General features: G+C 37.4%; 1 protein-coding gene and 1 pseudogene across 3 annotated transcripts in view; one reads left to right on the top strand and one right to left on the bottom strand.

Moving 5' to 3' along the window:
* Positions 1–2,311, top strand: part of LOC113107442 (bridging integrator 3) — a 57,055-nt gene extending 54,744 nt beyond the window's left edge. For all 3 annotated transcript variants that reach the window (XM_026269950.1, XM_026269951.1, XM_026269949.1), the window contains one exon: positions 1,017–2,311. In XM_026269950.1, the coding sequence (XP_026125735.1) occupies positions 1,017–1,163 (147 nt within the window). In that variant the 3' untranslated portion in view covers positions 1,164–2,311. The remainder of the gene's footprint in view (positions 1–1,016) is intronic.
* On the bottom strand, positions 1,938–14,116 carry LOC113107443 (long-chain-fatty-acid--CoA ligase 6-like; annotated as a pseudogene).
* Between the last annotated feature and the right edge of the window lie 3,234 nt (positions 14,117–17,350).

Below are 17,350 nucleotides of genomic sequence, written 5' to 3'. Positions count from 1 at the left end.
AGCGATCGCAGGAGATCAGGGTCACCTGCTACCCACAGACCCACGAGTGTTATCTCTGTGCCGTAGCATTTTCCTGTATGAGCGGGAGTCAAGAATATCCCTTCTTTGAAAAAGTCAAGTTCTTTATTTAGCATAAAGTGGTTTCTTGTACAAATTAAGGCCTCAGATATGCAGTCATTTTCTATTTTAGTTCAGACTGAGCTGTGTCCTGTCAGAAAAGAGCATATTTACATGATGAAGACCATCGCAGTAGGGAATCTTGGGGGTTTTATTAAGTCTGACTTTCCAGCTCAAAGGATGTGTCGTTATGAAGGGGAGTGGCTTTGACTTTTAGGGGCGTGCCAATTATTATCATTTCAGATTTTAGGTGGCATTGATCATATCTAGCTGGATTTGTGTATCTTAACTTTTGTTTTTTTATTTTATGTGATAGTGATTAAGATTTCCAGAAAATGTTATTAAATTAGCCAGATTAAAATAAAGGTACTTGCACACCGAGTCTGAAAATTGTGTATTTTTTTTCATCATCCTTGCAAAAACAAATTACTAATTTATTTTATTAATATTTATAAAATAAATATTTATAAAATAAATTAGTAATTTGTTTAAGATATTTATTTAATATTTTCAAAGTTGAGTGTGTAAACGTGATTGACAATGTGAGGTCCGACTTTTTTTTTTTTTATGTGCAAACATTTTTTATGAGAATTTCGGACTACAAATATGCAAGTATGCAAATACCATATTGATCTGCAAAACTACTTTTCCTATCATTCCCTGTGACTACAAAAATGACCGATTACACCACTCATGCACAATAATTCAATAAGTAGCTTTGTGTTGTGGCGTGAAGTTTCAAAGAAACAGGAAGTTGTTCAGAGGCATATTGGATCATATTTTAACGTTCTGAAAACTCAGATTGGAAGGGTGAAAAACAGTTTGAAGTGTCATTCTTATGGTAAAAAAAAAATTATAATGTGTGTACTTGACCTTTCTTTCCCTTTGTTTTGTGTCAGGTGGCCTATTTTACAGAGATGCACAAGATCTTCACTGAACTGACGGATCAGATTGATCAGGGCGGTCTGACAGATGAACAGAGAAAGCAAGAGAACGAGGCCAAACTGAACGAGTTGCGTGCGCTGTCCATCGTGGCCGACGACTGAGACCCAAAACATCCTGTTACCCACGGGTCTTACTCGGATGTTTTAATGAAGTCATTTAATTTATTTCTCTTTTTTTTTGTTGATAGTGCAGAAGTCTTTGTTTTGAATATCTTTTTGTCCATTGAAGCCATCAGAAAACACCAATGGTACAGTAAAAACTTGTAAACGTGTTCAGATTCCCAGCTGGAATTAATTACCTCTTCTTTTTTCCAGTCACTTTGTTAACTTCCTGTGTTTTGGTTTATCTAGTCTCGTCCTTTCTTTTTGTTAATAGAGTTACTATAACTGACCAATAATTGAATTTTTAACAGATCATTTACATGTGTCTTAAAGCTTTCCCATTGACCACAGCCCAAGTTAATATTCAAACCATAATATGCTAAATATTAGTTTTTTACACATGATGAACGTTTTGTTTTCTCTAGCATTCAAACACTACAACAGTATGTTCTGCAGCTTTTTAAAGTATATTCAGAAAATAGTGTAACACTGCAGTAGTGAGGAGAATAGTAGGAAAACTGTTGCAGTGTGATTGTCAGTGAACAGAAATCATGTTAGTCTGCTGTGGATTCTGTGATGAACTGCATGCATTTAACTGATACTCTGCCTCCCTCTGCTGACACATGGGAATAATCTTCATTTTTTGTTTTGTTTTTGTATCTGACCTGTGTTTGTAATGAAGGAAAGACCGGTTTATACTCATTTACCAGTAGTCTTACAGCCATAATGTACAAGGGCCAATTATTTAAGCCACACATTTTCATCCTATTGATGTTGTGATTAGCATCAGTTACTGACAATCACTGTGTAGTGAAGTTTTTAAACCGGAAGAGTCTGGATCGTATAACCAAGAGGTTATTGGTTTCGGTTAGACATTACTTCAAATGTGCCTTCACAGTAAATTGTTGCCTTTGTCCCTTTGTGTAGCAAGCAATGAAATCTAAGCATTATATAATATTTTACTGCTTTGCTTTTAAAAGAAATGTTTGACTTCTAAAATAATCGAAAACCACTGAATTCTCCGGACCATAGCCTTACGATTCCCAAAATTGTGAGCATTTTTCGTCTGTAAAAATAGTTGTCCTTTAAACTAATTGTTTGCTGTTGTTTCCTTGTCAAACATCATTACAATAAATTGGTTGTGGATATTCAATGTCTGATCATTAAAAAACTCATTTACCTTGCCTTTTTCTTCCAAAATGACGTCTAGTGCATGTATTGCTGTCAGGGCAGGATCGTGATTGATTTATTCAGGAATGAACCATTGAAGTATCCTTGTAAGCAACAGATAAACATCCTAATGACTTTCACTGAAGTACAAAGTTTCCTGAGCTACATCCACATGAACCAATCAGATCTGTGCTTCAGCAACAGGAAGAGTTGTGATTGGTGTGAAAAGGAAAAACTGTGAGACATCTGTCAGTAAAGTACAGTAATCTTCATCAGCTGCAATTAGTCAAACATTACACTCATTTACAAACTGTCCAACAGTCGTTTCATCTGTCAGCACAATAAATGAACATTCATACAGATTGATCTTTAGAGGTGCAACTATCTATGACACTGATGGTAAGGCTATTCATTAAAACAAGTCTCTCAGTTCCCAAACCTCAGAAAATACAACTAAACGTTCCTGAGCTATGTATTAGGATGTAGTGTGCGTCAGGCCTATTTGACCTCAGTTCAAACTATCAGAGCAGTCTAAGATGACCTAAAACACAGTCTAGATCCCCACATGACTTCAGTCTTCGAGACGAATTATCATAAATTATGGAGAACAGTTTCCTGTCAGTAGAATCTGGCTTAGGTTAGTTCCAAAGTTTTTGAGATAATCGCTTCGTAGATGTGATGTGGGGAGTGTGTGAGGTCTATACGGATGATTTCGTGTACATCCGTGCGATCTGCTCGCTGAAGACTCGCCGGAGATCCACACGCTTGCTCTTCAGGGTCGGCGTGAGGAGGCGGTTCGACACGCTAAACATCTCAGGGTGCAAATATAAGTCCTTCACCTGAGAACCAGAGAGAAAGCAGCTGCAATGTGAAACTATCCAGCTTTATATGTCTGTGTAAAACATTCGACTCCAAGGCCTTCAAATGTCAACAATTACACAACAATATCCAAAGATGAATGACTTTTCAGGAATAGTTCTTTCATATCCCTCTGGTTAGAGTGGAACCAGCTCCACCCACAGGAAGTACAGTGGCAATGCACAACAAAACAACCTGGACTTCACAACAGCAGTAATGCATATTTGAATATTTTATGCACGTGCTTTAACAATAATACAAGCTGCCCAATCCTGATGAACACTGGCCTGCCAGACTTCTGTGCATCTTTAAAAACAAAGCATGATGAATCATTTATCATACTGTATGTGATAACTGACCCATGCTATCAGTTAATCTGGAAACATCCCAGAATGCTCCTCTACCTGCTCGAACGACTTCAGTCCTGCCTCCTTCCCCACCGCCGTCATGTCCTCCAGCACGGCTCTCTTCACATCCTGCCGGTCAAACGGGACGGAGAGAAACGTCACTCGGATTGAAGGAACACTTCACCCAAGAATGAAAATCTGCGGAGAATTTCTTCTTCAGGAAAGATTTAGTGAGATTTAGCATCACATCACTTGGTCAGCAATGGATCCTCTGCAGTGAATGGGTGCCGTCAGAATGATAGTCAGAACATCACAATAATCCACAATGTGTATGTTTCTCACATAAAAACCCACCAACAACAGTTTTGGATTGTTTTTACTTAAAATCGGTACTTAAAATTTGTTTATATTTCTCTCCTTATTCATACAAGACAATTTTTTTCACTTTAGAAAGCAAAATTTTGGATTATGAATTTAGTCAGAAGCAACGGTTTGAAGTTAAGAACTTTTTTTTAGAAACATGCAGTTTTTCAGTTCGTTTTGATGTTTTTATCAGCTGTTTGGACTCTTGGCACCCATTCACTGCAGAGGATCCATTGGGGAGAAAGTGGTGTAATCCTACATTTCTCCAAATCTCTTCTGATGAAGAAACTAGCTTTTAGACATCTTGGAAGGCTTGAGGATGAGTGCATTTTCAGCCATTTTTTTTTTTATTTTCAAGTGAATTATTACTTAAAAACTATTGATATCTTGAGAAATGACAGTGTGTGCACAAGAGATATGAGCATGTTTAAATGTAGTTTGGTCCCTAGATGGGAGATCAATTTGTGTGCATTGTGTATGGCATTAAAGCTCACAGGATTTTGACAAAGCTCTTCATATGATCCAACGATCCCTCTTTCTTTGGCCCAGTCGACGAACACCTCCGGGTCTGGAACTACAACTCCTATCAGATAAGACTAAAGACACAGAGAAACAAAAGACTGCTGTGAGTGTCACTGCACTGAAAACTGAACGATAGGTCTACCGTTTAAGCTTGATGCCCAAAACTGCTCTACTTAAAGGGACAGTTCACCCAAAAACGTAAATTCTGTCATTAATTACTCGCCCACATGTTGTTCTAAACCCATAAGAATGACGAGTTTGGAACGACATTAGGGTGAGTAATTAATGATAGTATTTTCATTCTTGGGTTAGTGTCTACACTTACTTGTAGACTATCTCCGTGCACAAAGACCTGGAGAACAGGAACACAGCGAGTGTAGGCGTTCTCGATCTTCTCTGGAGTGATGTACTCGCCCTGGGACAGTTTAAAGATGTGCTTCTTCCTGTCCAAAATGCGCAAAGTCCCATTCTGTAAGACCAGAGAGACAGCAAACGTTCACACAAGGTCTCATCCAGAAAGTCTTAAAGGGATATATTGCCCCAAAATTCATCATTTACTCACTCGTACCAAACTTCGAATTTCTTTCTTCCACTGAACACAAAAGACCATATTTTGAAGAATGTGTGTAACCGAACAGTTGCTGGCACCCATCGACTTCTATACGATTTTTTCCCCCCATACTATGGAAGTCTATGGCTATCAGCAACATGTTCTTCCAGATATCTTCTTTTGTGCTCAACAGAAGAAAGAATCTCACAGATTGGAACAACTTGAGGGAACCAAATTTAAATTTTTGGGTGATTAACCCTTTAATGGAGAAACAAATGCTGCATACAAACAGCTAATAATGGCTTTAAGTGATGTGAAGCAGCTGTTGGGTCTCACCGGCAGCCACTGTCCCACATCTCCAGTGTGAAGCCAGCCATCAGCGTCCAGCGCCTCTCCTGTCCTCTCCACATCCTTCAGATACCCTCGGAAAACACTGTGACCCCGGATACAGATCTGACATGTATCATAACACAATCAAAGTGTTCATCTCAGCTCACTGACTGGACAAACGTGTTCCTCACGTAGTGTGTAAGGCCCAGTTACGGGTCATCTTCCACAATTGCTGGTAGACAAGGCCCAAAATTCGCCCTAATTGCAGAAAATGTACCCATGTTTGCATGGTGGGTTAATTTTCCCCAGTGATCTGGATACTGACCTCTCCTTCTCCATTCCTGGCGTAGTAGTTCATGTCAGGGACGTCGGTTATCTTCACCATAGCACAGGGTAAAGGAGCTCCGACATGACCTGAAACACATCAGACACACAGCTAACATGAATCTTTAGAAACACTGCTGAATCACAGGAGAACGTTAATATCATTCGGCTTATCGTTTGTGCACACTGGAAACAAGCATTTCAACCACTGCACATTTTGGATTATGTAGCAAGTCATATTATGGACTACTTTTTCAAAACTTCATCATTTATGACTAAAGCAGTCTTATAAAGACACATGAACACGAACCTGCACTCCAGTCACCAGGCATAGAAAAGGTACATCCAGCGGTGCACTCCGTCTGTCCATTAACCCTCGAAAATCTGAAACCATTTTAAACACAATCAATGTCAATATCGCAATCAATACTGGTGAATATCACCTAAATACACACACCACTCAAGCAATGCTATTTTACTGTTATTTGCATAGCATTATATTGTTTACTAATATTTGGAGTTGGCTTTTTTTATTTTTATTTTATCTCAAATTTAGTTTCGGTTTTAGTCATTTTGTTTTGTGCTTTTCTTATTTATGGTAACACTTAATTTTAAGGTGTCCTTGTCCAGTGTAATTATATATTTAAGTACTGAATAATAGTAATCAACTACTTATATGGTTAGGTTCAGGATTAGGGCCTGGCTTAGTGTTAATTGCATATTATTATGTATAATTTATTGTTATTATAATGGTGAATACATGTTACATGTAACAAGGACATCTTAAAATAAAATGTTACCATTTTTTTGTCAGTAACACTACAATGAGATTTTATTTGTTAACATTCGTTAACTACTTAAGCTTAAATGAACTAAAAATGAAAAAAAAAAATACTCTTAGTTAATGTACATTTCTATATTTACTTATTATTAAAATCAAAAGTTGTATCTGTTAACTTAAGTTAATATGGAACTAAGATTGAAGTTGCATTTCTCTAATGTAACAAAGATTATGATAAAGTTACAAATGGATTTCCTCATTGTTAGCTAATTTTGATGCATTAATTAACGTTAACTAATGGGAGCTTAATTTAAAGCACTCCCAAAGTGTTTCTGTTTAGCTTTATTTCAGTTATTTATATACTTCATCTTAGACTTAATTCACTTCAGTTAGTTGCCAAAGCAACATTTTCTCATTTTTAAGTTTCAGATTTTCATTTAAAGCTGCAGTTGGTAACTTTTGACGCTCTAGCAGTTAATAAACAGAACTGCTTGCGTCTTGCGGAAGAACATCGTAGCCGGAACTACTTCTCTCTGTTTATGTCTATGAAGAATCACAAAGGTACTGGGTTACTCCGCCGCGGTATCCCCGAAGCAATCTAAAATAGTCTGAATATAAACACTTATTATAGGTGCACCCTAGTGATTCAGGACTAGCTAAAAACACGGTTTGGAAAATGGATTCATGGTGTACTCGCTTATTATATACATTTTTCTACCTTTTGATCACAAACAAAGTTATGGACCGCAGCTCTGATTGGTTGTTTCTTACCGGGAGCGGATGAATTTCTGCAAATGGCAATAGGACACTGGGAGGAGCCAGAGGAGCTTGATTATTTCACAGATTATCTGTCTCATATTCTACTGTCAGTACATAATGACAGGTTTAACAAACATGTAAAAAATATATTTTTACAAAAGTTACCTACTGCAGCTTTAACATTCACACTATATTTAATTTCAGCTTTACTTCAATCACAAAACTGATTCTTAATAGAGTTTTAGTTAACAGTAACAACACAGCCTCCAAATCAATGTGATGTCAGAGATGATGGGAGGCCTTGCTTAACCTACATGAAAACACATGTGTGTATGTATTTTAATAAGACATTGAATAGCTCTTAGGTGAGGACTCACCAGACAGCCGAGGGTGGCTCTGAGGAAGGACAGGACAGTTGGAGAGATCGGAGCGGAGTGAGGATGAAGCGCAGGTTTCCTTCCAGACTGGCCTACAGGAAATGAATGAAGAGACTTTATTTTGCTCCGCTCACAGTTCCTGTCACACATATAACACATTATATATCCACAAGGGGGCAGTTCAACGGCTTTCCATCAGCTCTTTCAATAACTGCAGCTCGGTGTTATTGTGAAAGAGACGTGCCTGTATCTTATTGAAGAGCATTCGGTCCCACACGCTGTTGTTCCTCACGACTCCACTGCTCAGCTCGGCCTGCTTCCTCCTGACGGCGTAATGAAGAAGGGCTCTCCTCAGCGGAGACGTAACCGAGCCCAGAATCTACACACACACACACACACACAGAACAGAAAAGAGGGATTTAACGGTCATTATTCTCCATTTGTGTCCAACACTGATGTGTAGCACTCACTTTATCATAGATGCGGTTGAGTAATCGAGGGACCACGGGGAAGAAGGTGGGCTTCAGGGTCTTTATGTCATCCATCAGAAGAGAAATGTCACCCTGGTAAAAACCAACCCTTGCTCCGTGACAGAACATGGACACCTGAAGAAGAGAGTAAGAGTGCACAATACAACAGAGAGCAAGGATTCACACGAGCTACATGAAAGGACAAGAATCTAAACAGAGTATGATGGTTAAGTTTTTTTTCAGTCAATATGCAAATATGCAAAATACAAATGTAAAATTTTGTGCTAATTTAATTCATTCACTAGGAACCATTGGTGTTGACATTAAAAAGTAAATAGTAAAAAAAGTAAAATAATTTAAAATGTTTAAGATTAACAAATGCTGTTCTTTTGAACTGTCTAGTCATCAAAATAACCTGAAAAAAATGCATCAGTTTCCACAAATAAATAAAAAAATCAAATAGAGAGCTGTTCCTTTAAACTGTAATAATATTTTACAATATGAGTGTTTCTTAATGCATTTTGCATCAAATAAATGTAGCCTTAGGAAGCATAAAATATTTATTTCAACAAAATTTGTATAAAATCTTAATTATTTCAAAGTTTTGACAGCAAAGTAAAAAAAAAAAAAAAAAACTATTTTTTTTTTTTAAAGTTCAGTCGTTAAATTAAAGGGATACTCCACCCCTAAATTAATATTTTGTCATTAATCTCTTACCCCCATGTTGTTCCAAACCCATGTAAAAGCTTCATTTGTCTTTGGAGCACAATTTAAGATATTTTGGATGAAAACCGGGAGGCTTGTGACTCTCCCATTGACTGCCAAGTAAATAACAGAAAAGAATGAAAGACATTGTCAGAATAGTGCATCTGCCATCAGTGGTTCAACCGTGACATTATGAAGCGACAATAATACTGTTTGTATGAGAAGAAAACTAAAATAATGACTTAAATGAAAAGTTTCTCTCCACATCACCGTAGCAGTATTTTGCTGAATCTGAGCAGTGCACAGGTTGTGTACGCTCTTCTCTGTCAGCTGTGCTGCACTGATGCGCTGTTTTCCTTCAAACCAAAGCAGAAATATATGTAGAAAACACATTCGTGTGGTGCGGATGACACAGAAGAGCGTACGCCGCCTGTGTTCAGCTCAGATTCACCAAAACGGTGCTACAGTGAAGTTGAGAGAAACAGAGGAGAGGAATTGTTAAATAAAGTCATTATTTTTGTTTTATTCTCATACAAACAGTATTTTTATCACTTCATAATGTCACGGTTGAACCACTGATGGCAGATGCACTATTCCAACAATGTCTTTCATTCTTTTCTGTAATTTACTTTGCAGTCTATGGGACAGTCACAAGCCTCCCGGTTTTCATCCAAAATATCTTCAATTGTGCTCCGAAGACAAATGAAGCTTTTACATGGGTTTGGGACGAAATTGGGGTAAGAGATTAATGAACAAAATTTCATTTAGGGGTGGAGTATCCCTTTAATGTAGTTTTTTACATTTTAAAATGTTACAAATGTTTATGTAGACATCTACATTAATAATGATTAAAATAAACAATTGATTTTATTTACACATAACTTAAATATCATTAACTTTACTGTATATCAGAACATAAAATCATAATGTTTCATCAAACCGACTTCCAACATAATTCATTTGACATCACAAGTTAATAATTATATTAATAATGGTAATTACTGATAACACATGAGTCAGAATGAGTTTGAACAGCATCTCAAAAGAGGTTTGGGTTACCTGGATCATACGCTCAAACATGTGAGCGAGTGGTAGATAGGAGATGGACACATCCTCCTGACGAATCACAAAGTAGCCCTGGCATGTGTGAATATTAAATATGACATAAATATATTTTAAAAATGGCCATTAAATGCAGTAATAAGTTGATAAGGTTTAGGAATTTCCCTCCCGAGCAAAATATCAGTAGCAGCTGCAGTGATTGAGAGAACAGAATAAAGCCATTTTAACACACAACCTGAAGATAAAAGGAACAAAGAGCTTCATAAACAGGACTTGAAAGAGAAAGAGGTCTCATGAGAAACTTCATTAAAGCAGAAACAGAAGGAAGAGGAACCGGACAGAAGATAAGATGAAAGCTATGGAGAGATGATGTTTAGGAAGGGAAATGTCACAGGCTGAAGGAGGATAAGAAAGAAAAGAAAACCGAGATAAAGGAGGTTAAAAGCCCTGTGAACTGACCTCAAGGATCTTGATGACAGAGGAGGTGTTGGAGGCGATGTTACCGTGAGTGATCATGGCTCCTTTAGGCTTTCCTACATGAAACAAACAATCACATCTAAACCCTAATATTTAGACAACATGGTCACGTAAGGGTATCAAACACTGTAACACAATAAACTAAATACTGTACGATGTGGTTATATATTACGACACATCACGTCCGGGGTTTATAGTGTCTGCTGGTTGGTACTGTACCTGTGGTCCCACTGGTGAAACACACCACAGCCAGATCCTGAGGTTTAGGAGGCTAAAGCCAATACAAAAGCAAACAAATAAACATAAATTCAAATATCTAAAACTCAACATTTAAACAGACTAGTTCAGTGTTCACAGTAAGCTGGCCCTGTATCACGCGATCCCGTTCATCTGACACCCTCCACCTCCCCCAGCACCACCTGTCTAGATGTACTACAGGGGATACTATGTACATCTATTTGTGCAGCTGCAGCATAAATCTTGTGACTGGATTTTTTTTCATTCCAGTGCACTGCTTTCCTATTGTTTGTTTTTTAATGGAAACATGCACTTGATAAATGTGTTTGGCAGTTCAGCTTACTTTTGAAGTGCGTCAGTCTGAAAGCTTTCAAAAAGTAAAAATGCATTGCTTAACCTTACTTTTTTTCATACCACTGCCCCGTGCCTCACAATATTTCATGCAAAAACATCAAAGACAGCATGTCTGCATACTTGAAATACCACATCTCCATATTCAATAATAACAGCAGCAGGGCATATAGTTGATCAAGTCAGACAAGAATAAATGTGACCCTGGAGCACAAAACCTTAAGTCTCAGGGGTGTTTTGTAGCAATAGCCAAAAATACATTGTATGGGTCAAAATTATCAATTTATCCTTTTGTGCCAAAAATCATTAGGATATTAAGTAAAGATCATGTTCCATGAAGATATTTAGAAAATGTCCTCAAAACTTAATTTTTGATTAGTAATATGCATTGCAAAGAACTTCATTTGGACAATTTTAAAAGTGATTTTCTCAGTATTTAGATTTTTTTGCACCTTCAGATTCCAGATTTTCAAATAGTTGTATCTTTGCCTAATATTGTCAGATCAGATGATGTATGAATCTTAATTTTGAAAAATGTACACTTAAGACTGGTTTGTGGGCCAGGGTGACAAATACAGTAAAGGCCCATTCACACCAAGCACGATAACTATAAAGATAACGATAAAGATAACGATAAAGATAACGATAAAGATATAGTTCTAAAAATCGTTCTCAATATTAAAGAATAGCGGAGTCCACACCACAACTATAACGATAAAGGCACAGAGAAACAATATCGTTGGAATAACTTTCAGAACGATTTTTTTTTTCGGACGAACGATAAAAACATTGCCAACCAATCAGAATCAATCCTGCTGTAATGAGCTTGAGAATTTAAAGCAGCAGACGCGCGTCCACTTAGAATACACAGACAATATCGTGGTGTGGTGTGGACGCTAATATCGTTATCTTTATAGTTATCGTTCTTGGTGTAAACGGTCACAATTTCTGAGTGAAAATAGTTTCAAAGTAAATCCTACATCATTTTTTTTCCCAGTGTGATCATGTTTTTATGACCAGCAAACAGAGACTCTAAAGACAATGCATTATGAAAAACAGGATCACAACTCAAAGCTCAGAAGTTATAAAAATGGCATCCATGTTTACCATCCAAGAACTACTGAGTATTCACTACACAGACATTAATCAATCATAATCATTTATTTAGATCATTTGCATTTAATAGTCTTAAAGGCCTGTTTAATTGAAAAGGTCAGAGCGCGAATGCAAGGGAGTCGTGAAAATGTAAATTGCTACAAAAATGCCATAAAATTGTAGAAAATTACAACAAATGTTCAGTTATTATAACTAGCTATTTTGTGACAATATTCCTGACCATAAGCTGTGAGAGCTGTAGTATCTCCACACCGCACTTCCTTCCTTTCTCCAGCAGGGCGGCGCTGAAGGGGTTAAAGAGCACCAGACAGGAGAGGGTGGGAGTCACTCCCTTCTCCTTATTCTTCAACAGAGATACTGCTTTATCCTCCTTATCACAGATCACCATAGAGATCTCCGCTGGAGAGAGATCCAAGACCGAGAGATGAATCTCAAAAAGCGCTGTTAAGGTTCAAATGTAAATGATAGCATCACAGCTTGGTTTCGAGGCTTTTTTATTATTACTCACCCAGGTTAAGGATGTGAACCATAGCCTCTAATCCAAGTGTATCGTACAGAGGCACCAGAGCCATAGAGAACGTGTAACAGGCCAGCCCTGCAACGACCCACTGCAGCCAGCAGGGGGAGACAAACAAAACGAAACATATTAGAAACATCCAGTCATAATAAACCTGGCGAACTGTGTATTCATCTCAATGGAAGCTGCTCAGCTGCTAGGTTTCTGAAATGTGACTCACAGGCACGCAGTGATTTAATAGGACTGTTGTTAATATGTTAAAGACTAATATTTCTTGACGCTGGAAAGTTTTTATCTGACCTTTTGTACAAAGAAGCATGATCAACGTCACACATTTCCGACCTAGAGATAGTGCTAAACCTTAAAATACTTCTCAGTCATTTAATGTTATGGTTTTTCTTGTGTTTAAATGACTCAAATCAATCTAGATAAAGACATACGTCTTCCTTCAGCGGTTTCATACATAATTTCAGAGGCAGAAATAATGGTGTATTTGATTAAGATTATAAAAACAAACTTTGAACATAATTCTTTAAAATACCATGCACTGAAGAACAGTTCACAAACTCAAAGATCAGATATTAATCTGTGTATGATATACCTCTGGTCGGTTTTGGGCAAAGATGCCCACAAACTGCTGTGGGTTTGGTTTGCAACCCTTCGCCAGCAAACCTGATCCCAACACCTGTGCACTTTCTGCGACCTGGAACAATCACAGCGCCATTAAAATCACTCAGAGGGCTTTGGCTGGATTATTGCATGGTTATTATTCAATAATAAATATGTTATAACATGCCTTGCTCTCACCTCAGTGTAAGAGATCCACTGATAGGGCTGAAGCCAAGACAAGGACCATTGCCTGCACAAAACATATAATATTGTTAGTTACTAGCTCTCTCTGGAATACTTGATTCTGATTGGTCATCTGTGAAACACTGTGGTTAAATTCATTTTAAATTATGATTACTGTACAACTGACTGATCCACTGTTATAAGTGCTTCACATCAGTTTGTTTATCAATTAATTTTTATTGTCTTGAAGCTGAACAATGACACTATTGTCTTTTTAGAGCTGCTGTAAAAATCTGATTTGCCTCATATCTGATGAAGTTTGCATGATTGATTTATTACGGTCAAGCTGCCTTGAAACTGTATAAAGTGCTGTACAAATAAAAATGACCAGCTGATGACATCTTTCATGCTGTATATCTGCTGTTCTAAAATGATCCATTTTTATTTTTATGCTTTCTACGTTCCATGAATCCAAGCACACACACAAAAAAAAAAAAACAAATAATAATAAAAGACTTCAAACTCAAGCAATCGACCAAGAAACTATTGTACAATCCATTCACTGAAGGAAGGGGCATGTGATAAAAGCATTATCGATCTGAGAAAGCCTTGCAGAGCACTGCGGTAAATGAAAAGAAAGAGCCATTGAATTCATCTGGGCTCAATGGATGAAATAGTCACTCAAATTTTTTTGTTCCTCTATATTTATACAAACTATTTTCAAAATGGCACAGACCTGCTATCCGCAGTCCTCTCTGGAACATGTCGTACACGGTCTTTGTGTCCTCACAGTAAAACTCCAGCAGATTGTCATCCGTCAGTAAAGCTGAGCGTCTACAGCTCTGGTCTCCCTGTAAACAAGTATGTGTAATATTTGTAAATGATATGTGTTAAATGACAAGAATGATTGCTACTTAAGTCTTTAAAGGTGCAGTATGTGATATTGACAGCTAGCAGTTGAAATGGGTACTGTGGACCAAATTCCAAATTTCCAAATTCACATTTCAAAGTAGAATAACTGGATGTAGCATTGTTTTTGAAGGGATAGTTCACCCAAAAAATTAATGTCATTAATGACTCACCCTCATGTTGTTCCAAACCCGTAAGACCTCCATTCCTCTTCGGAACACAGTTTAAGATATTTTAGATTTAGTCAGAGAGCTCTCAGTCCCTCCATTGAAGCTGTGTGTACGGTCTACTGTCCATGTCCAGAAAGGTAAGAAAAACATCATCAAAGTAGTCCATCCGACATGTGACGAATCACTCGATGTCACCAGATCTTTTTGAACCAGTTCACCAAATTGAACTGAATCGTTTGAAACCGTTCGCGTCTCCAATACGCATTAATCCACAAATGACTTAAGCTGTTAACTTGTTTAATGTGGCTGACACTCCCGGAGTAATGCATGCACTCAAACAGTACACTGACTGAACTGATGTGAAGAGAGAACTGAAGATGATCACCGAGCCGAGCCAGATAACGAACAAAAGACTGACTCGTTCACGAGTGAAGAACCGGATGCATCGGTGTTCGGATCACCAGTAGTTCTTTCAGACAGTTCGAGTCAATAAACCGGTTGAAGAAAACGGTTCACCAGTTCTTTTACGCTCGACTTAATGGCATTATTTGCGATGATTCCCCTTTGATTTAAGCCTTCGGGTTAATCCACGCTCATAACACTAGCAGAGAATCAGTTCAGAATCAATCACCAAAAGAATCAGTTCGGTTCAGACGCTCTGTGTGTCGGTCTGCTTCACGCTGAATCACACATGTGCAGTATCATCAGCTCCTCGGTTCACGAATCGGACTCGTCTGACAGAAACGGTTCTATTGTTCGTTATCTGGCTCGGCTCGGTGTTCATCTTCAGTTCTCTCTTAACAGCAAAAAAGTTAACAGCTTAAGTCATTTGTGGATTAATGTGTATTGGAGACACGAACCGTTTAAAACGATTCAGTTCGATTTGGTGAACTGGTTTAAGAAGATTCGGTTACATCAAATGATTTGTTCATATCACAAACTGCTTTGCTTGTGTTTTGATGGAACTCTCTCACAACAGACAAGGAAACGAAGAAAATGCTGACTAAAGTCATAGTTTTTGCTATTTTTAGACCAAAATGTATTTTCGATGCTTCATAAAATTCTTACTGACCCTCTGATGTCACACGGACTACTTTGATGATGTTTTTCTTACCTTTCTGGACATGTACAGTATACCGTACACACAGCTTCAATGGAGGGACTGAGAGCTCTCTGACTAAATCTAAAATATCTTAAACTGTGTTCCGAAGATAAATGGTTGTCTTACGGGTTTGGAACGACATGAGGGTGAGTCATTAATGACTTAATTTAGATTTTTGGGTGAACTATCCCTTTAAGAAACAAGTATGCAAACTAATGTTTCCTTACTATCTGCAAATATGGTATTTCACAATTTAGAAGAGTCAAAAACATTTATATTTTATTGGATAGATTTTGCAGCAACAACCCAGTCACCTGCACAGGTAATCCTGAAAGTGCATAGCTGTGAGAGACACAGATTCACTGCCATCAGCATCGTCAGAAGAGCCCAACACTTCACAGTCTCCCACATCTCTCCAAATTATGTGAAAATTGACAATGGCTACTGGATGAGAGCCGTTACGCACCCACAGCAGCAAAATACATGTTTACATCCAAAAGCCTCCTTTGTTGTTCTCCGATATTTTGTTTATATAGAACACAAAATAAGATATTTACAATTGTTGTGACTATTGACATTTATTAAAAAAGGCATCTTTAGAAATATATTCCACAGAAGTCGGATATGCAACACTTTACAATAAGGAACTAGTTGATGATATTAGTTAACAAAACTACTGAAACTTGAACTAAAATAAATTAAAATGAAATGGAAAATAAAGTCTGATTCAAACTATGAGTATTTCAGTATATATCTGCAAACCTGACACAAAGCAGATAACAATAAAAATAAAAAAGGATGATATTCTGTATGCTATTATAGTAGCACAGAAATGACACATTTCACCTTTAAACATAGGCAAAGAACATCACAACACTGTCATTCTATTCATTAATGTCAATTATGGCTATTTTCACAAACGGGCCCTTTTAATAGGAGCTCGCCGGATAACCCTTATTAAAGCTGTTAGAAATGTGCCAGTTTTTCCTCTATATAATTCAAAGATAATAAATGGCTGTTAACCACAACAGTCAAACACAAGCCCTGACACACTCTACAAAAATCTTTTAATTTATTTTTTAATGGTAAGATGAGGGAAAATGCCCCAACAACTGTAAGAATTTGTTTACTTTCAAATGATAACTTATTTAGATATAAGTTTTCCATATGTAGGACGATGATGATGTATCAGCCAATGTGTTTTTAACTGGTGGCCGAGAGAGCTGCAACATAAACACATGCAAATAGAAAAAGCACCAGCAAATTAGGAATACGTCTTCATCAGTTTGACAGCACATCTGCTGCAAAATACTCGCAAAACAACCAAATGCTGCAGATACTCACCACACACCCAGAAACGCAATAGAAACATGCTGACAAAAAAAAAAAAAAAAAAACTGCACAGACCACGAAGAGGGACCTCAATGATGCTTACGAAAATTAACCATGGTTTTATTTTAGTAAATGTAGTATCCATGTATGGATTACCAATTGTATATCCATGTTGTACAAAAACTATGGTTAAAGGTTAGTGTGGTTTACTTACCATTTTTACCACTTACAAGTTACCACTCACCAAAAAAAAAACACCAAGGTATTCATATGATCAGAATGTTCAAATAAACAAACATCTTAACATTCAAAGACAATGATAAGCATATCCAAGCCAAGTCTGTCACTTGTTGTGGTTCCCTTAAACATTTACAATGAGGTCCGTGCGTATTTGCAGGTTATTCTGTAGTTGCAGTGCATTTGTATTTGTGTTGTGGTTCCCTTAAACATTTACAATGAAGTCTGTGCGTATTTTCAGCTTATTCTGTAGTTGCAGTGCATTGGAAACGGCCGAACTGATGTTCAACCACGTCTTCCGATACTTTGGCATTCCCAAGGACATCGTC

This window comes from Carassius auratus, chromosome 8 (assembly GCF_003368295.1).
Source record: "Carassius auratus strain Wakin chromosome 8, ASM336829v1, whole genome shotgun sequence".
NCBI lineage: Eukaryota > Metazoa > Chordata > Actinopteri > Cypriniformes > Cyprinidae > Carassius > Carassius auratus.
This window is presented reverse-complemented; position numbering and strand designations above follow the sequence as displayed.